This window comes from Solanum verrucosum, unplaced genomic scaffold (genome assembly GCF_900185275.1).
Source record: "Solanum verrucosum unplaced genomic scaffold, falcon-dt-bn FXZP01000103.1, whole genome shotgun sequence".
Taxonomy (NCBI): Eukaryota; Viridiplantae; Streptophyta; class Magnoliopsida; order Solanales; family Solanaceae; genus Solanum; species Solanum verrucosum.
The window spans coordinates 6,752,556-6,757,722 of NW_026020048.1; the positions used below are offsets into that span (position 1 = coordinate 6,752,556).

Below are 5,167 nucleotides of genomic sequence, written 5' to 3' on the forward strand. Positions count from 1 at the left end.
CAACTTTATTTTAAGTAAATATTACTAATGTATTTCCTTTAGTTTTAAATTAGAGACATTTTCTTCCTTCTAACCAAGCAATACATTATTCAAATTATGGAATACCTTCTTCCAAATTATGGTTTTTAATTCATTCAAAGACTAAACAGAGGTCTAATTTTAATATTTTTCATTTTTTTTACTTATGTTAAGAAATTCACTTAATAGTTTATTGAGAACCCATAAAAACACAAAATTCTGAATCTATTTATAAGTTGAACAGTTAGAGAAGTTATTCGGAAGAAATAAGATAAAACAAGTTTGCATTATGACGTATATTTACACGTACACTTCATTACAATTGAATATCATGCTCATCAGCTCCAAATTGTTAAGTTCCGTAAGACCATATATAGTAAACCAATTTATAAAATAAAAAATCAATGATCGTCTTAATTAATTCTGTACCACAAAATCCAAATTAACTTACGTATAACATATTTTAAATCACTAATTAACTGCAGCCAAGATGGTTTTGTAGGAATTAAGTAGTCGTCTGCAAAACATCTCCAAAACCTCCCTCTCTAAGATACTGAATGTACCTTGAGAATTCAGGCCTAGCAGTTGCCTTCTTCTTCCTCTTCGTTTCGAATAGACTAAATATCGGATGAATCTTGCTCACTTTTTTTGCTTCCTTTACCTGAGCACTTGCACGAAAATTGTCCTCGGATGTCACCTTCTTCGATGAAGAGCTAAAGAATTTAGCAGCAGCAGGAACTGTTCTGTTTCTGCTCAATTTTGGCTTTCCCAATATTGGAGCACTAGCCTCCTCCTCATCTTCCTTATTCAATACTCCGTATCCTCTGTAGTCCCTTCGTGTACTCATTGCTCTAAACATGGCTTAGATTTAACTATTTGGTGTATAAGTTACAAAAAAAAAGAAGTGAAACAGCACCCAAATTTCTTTAATTATAGGCTGCTTAAAATGAAGGAAGAGATTGAGAGATGAAGAAAATAAAACATACTATGTGTTATATAGGAGTAGTAGTTAGGTTGGGGCTTATTTAATTGTGGTCTCACTTTTCAAAAATTGCACGTGGTTCTTTGATAGTCTATTGCTGAAGAAACCCGGAACTTTCCTTGTTTTGACTTCTCCTCATAAATATTTATTATATAGTGCTACTCTGACCATAATATATGGAAGAAAAAAACAAACAATTTAATAATAATAATTGAAGTGCGACCGTAGACCTTCCTAATTCTAACAAGGCATGCTATGAAAATGTATTTTTTAGTAGATGTTAAATATAATATTTTTTAATTTTTGTTGCTGTATCTTTCTTTTCATTGATTGAAAATAACTAATGTGGATAAACATTACTTTCTCCGTCCATTGGAATTTTGAGAATCAATTTAGTATCTCTTATATGTTTTTTAAATATTATAAGTTGTTAATTATTGTAATTTATAATATTTTTGAATTAATTTTTAAATTTTATTTCAAAAACTTAAAATTTTTATGTTTGCATTCAGTACCAAAATTTAGAAGTCTAAATCTCAAAATTCAAGTGCGCCCTATAAATTGGGACGTATTTGATTGGTAAAGAAAGACCAACAAATTTGCATATGTTTGGACGAGTATTCTTCTCTAAAGCAAAAAATATGGATAAGAAGTTTGTTGTCTTACATTATTAGATAACTGTCATTCGCCATAGGGCCATTTTGTTGGCGAATCAATCATTTGAGTATCATGAGTGTTTCTTTATTTTTTGCTTGAATCATTGTAACACATTTATAATGAGACTAATCAAGCTTTAGATAATCCTTTTATATTCCAAAATCAAAACTTAAACCTTCCTCTATATATAATAGAAGCTAAATACATTGATCAATAGTTATACCTATATTACAAACTTAGCTTTGGCAGCTTTAATTTTAGTCACTAGAATGGTTCCAATAAATAGTTGTTACATATTCAATGAATTTCTCAATATAAATACAACATCCATGCAAAAGTTATTGGGTTCTCAAAACTCATTAATTATGTATTCGGCTAATATTCTAAAGAAGCAAAATTAAGGAACCCGCATTGGGAGGAAGTGGTCTGCAGTACATCACCAAAACCTCCCTCTCTAAGATACTGAATGTACCTCGAAAATTCAGGCCTAGCAGTTGCCTTCTTCTTTTTCTTCGTCTGAAGTAGACTAAATATTGGGTGAATCTTGCTCGCTTCCTTTAGGTGAGTATTCACCCGGAAATTGTCCTCGATCGGATGTCACCTTCTTGGACGATGAGCTAAAGAAGTTAACAGCAGCTGGAATCGTTCTGCTTTTACTTAACTTTGGCTCCAACATTATCAATTCATCGTATCCTCTATAGTCTCTTCGTGTACTCATTGCTCTAAACATGATTTCAATTAAGTAGTAGTACTCACGAGTAATAAAAAATTGGAAAAATTGTATAAGATAACAAACTATTAATTCAAATTAAATATTATAGCCATAGTTTATTTTATTTGTAATTCACAACAAACATCCCATTTTTTGTCATCTGGTTCAGTATACAATTAGCCATTTTCGGTATACAATTACCCATTCGGTATACAAATATATAAAATGCGTTTATGTTTGTATAAAGCGAGAGAAAAATGTATATACAAATAGAAATACACATATTTTCGTCCTATACACTTATAATTATACAAATACATATCTTATTATACAATTACAATGTATAAATGAATTTATACAAAACTGAACAATTTGTACAAAATTGGATGTATCTAATGAATTATACAAATCAAAAGCTCCATAGCAAACATAAAATTTGCTATGGAGCGCAATTATGCAAATTATAACTATAACATACAAATATGATTTTTATATTTGCTATATGTAAAAGTTGTTCATTAAAATAACACAGCTCCCAAATGTTCTCGAACTAGGCTTAAAATGAAGGAATTAGAGATTAGTATTAGATTAGAGAAAATAAAGGATAATGTTATACTCCCTCCATTTCATATTAATTGAATTGTTGAGGCATTTTCATTTTCAAATTAATTTAATTATTCAATTTTCAAGACTATTTTTAGAATATTTTTTCAATTTTACCCTTCATTAGTTAGTATTGGAATTAGTTATTAATTAATGTTTAGTTATTTTAATCATAAATTTGACAATACTTAATTAATAAGAGTAAAAATGGAAAGTTATACCTAATTTATGTTTTAATCTTCTTTTCTTAAAGGATGTGAAACACTTTAATAATTTAATTAATTTGAAATGAAGAAAGTATAGTAGAGTTAGTTAGGTTGGGCAACTATATACGTTTGAGGTATTTTTAGTAACACATATATATGTGGCCCTCTTATTTTTCTTAAGTTGCGTGTGCTTGTGGTTGTAAGTATATGGCTTAGCAGAGTTTGTTTTGACTTTCTCGTCGGAAATACAATTAATTTTCTTGATTCCAACAAGGCACGCTATGATTATTACTCGGAGTACATGTTTTTTTTTCTTCTGGATGAAAATAAATCAATTCGGATAAACTATTTAATTACTCATAAGCCAACGTATCTGATTGAACGAGTATACTCCTTTTTAGAAAAAATAAGAAAATATTAAAAAAAAAAAGGCGTCATGTCGTATGAGTATTTATTTATTATATTTTTTATTAAATTATTGTACCACCTTTAATATGTGATTGATTAAGTTTTGCCTTTTTATATTTCAAATTCAAGACTTAAAGCCATCCTGCATAATAGAAGTCGATTAAATTAATTTAATGATACACCTATATCTCAAAATCAAACACCTAGCTAGAGACCACCTGTATAATACGGGTTAAGTGTTTAATTTTGAAGAATAGAGGCTGTATTTGTAAACTAAACATATATTCAAGTGAAGTTATTAAATGGAAAATTGAAACTTATTGGTAATATTTATGAAATTTTAAAAGAATTTGATAAGTAAAAGGAAAATGTGATAGTATATACTTCTAACAAATTTTAAAGGAATTTGCTATAATGGGCCATTTGAAAAGACGGTTAAGAACATACAACATCATTTGTACGCAGAAGTTGCCTGCATATACAATTTAGCATAAATAATAGGAGTATACTATTATAAGACTTATTATATTCTCTCAGTTTCATATTAGTTGTCACATTTCTTTTTAACATGTTTTTTATGAAATCATAAATAAGAAGTGTTTTTACTTATTAAGGCCTCAATTGTTTTAGTGTAATCAATATTTTTTTTATCCTTAATCAGAAGTCTCGAGTTCGAGTTTCTTAGAATATGAAGTCGAACTTCAATATGAGAATCGGACACTGGGTGGAAACCAATATATATATATAATCCTAATGGTTAAATTTGAAAAGAGGCGTTTGCGTATTTTAGGAGAATTTCATACCATAAAAAAATAAAAATTGAACCGTATTAAGTCCCTTTAAAGAAAAATAGGAAACAAGCCAACATTCCAAAATCATGATCTGTTACATTACATATACAAATTTTGACAAGAACAACATGGTCATGATCACCTCCAAAATTTTACAAAACCCACCCGGCAAGTTTAATCTCACATTACTGCAGCAATATTGTTGGATTTGCAGGAAGTACTAAATCTGCAATACATCACCAAAACCTCCCTCTCTAAGATACTGAATGTACCTCGAGAATTCAGGCCTAGCAGTTGCCTTCTTCTTCTTCTTCGTTTCAAATAGACTGAAAATCGGGTGAATTTTGCTCGCTTTTTTCGCTCCCTTTACCTGAGCACTACTCGCCCGGAAATTGTCCTCAGATGTGACCTTCTTTGATGAAGAGCTAAAGAATTTAGCAGCAGCAGGAACTGTTCTGTTTCTGCTTAATTTTGGCTTTCCCAATATTGGAGCACAAATCTCCTCCTCATCTTCCTTAATCAATACTCCATATCCTCTATAGTCCCTTCGTGTACTCATTGCTCTTAACATCACTTAGATTTAATTAATTAGTGTACGTACAAGTTACAAAAATGTGAAACAACACCCAAATTTCTTGAATTATATGTTGCTTAAAATGAAGGAAGAGATTGAGAGATGAAGACATTAAAAACAAAGCATATGTTATATAGGAGTAGTAGTTAGGTTGGTTGGGATAAAGGAGTTAATTATTTAATTAATTCCGACTATTAGTTGTCAAAATTTGCGTGC

General features: G+C 29.8%; 1 protein-coding gene across 1 annotated transcript; it reads right to left on the minus strand.

Moving 5' to 3' along the window:
* Positions 1–285: 285 nt before the first annotated feature.
* On the minus strand, positions 286–4,940 carry LOC125822227 (uncharacterized). The gene is made up of 2 exons (XM_049501607.1): positions 4,787–4,940; positions 286–715 (listed from the first exon to the last, which is right to left on the minus strand). The coding sequence occupies exons 1-2, from the start codon at positions 4,934–4,936 to the stop codon at positions 524–526; spliced, it is 342 nt and encodes a 113-aa protein (XP_049357564.1). The 5' UTR covers positions 4,937–4,940; the 3' UTR covers positions 286–523.
* Positions 4,941–5,167: the final 227 nt, after the last annotated feature.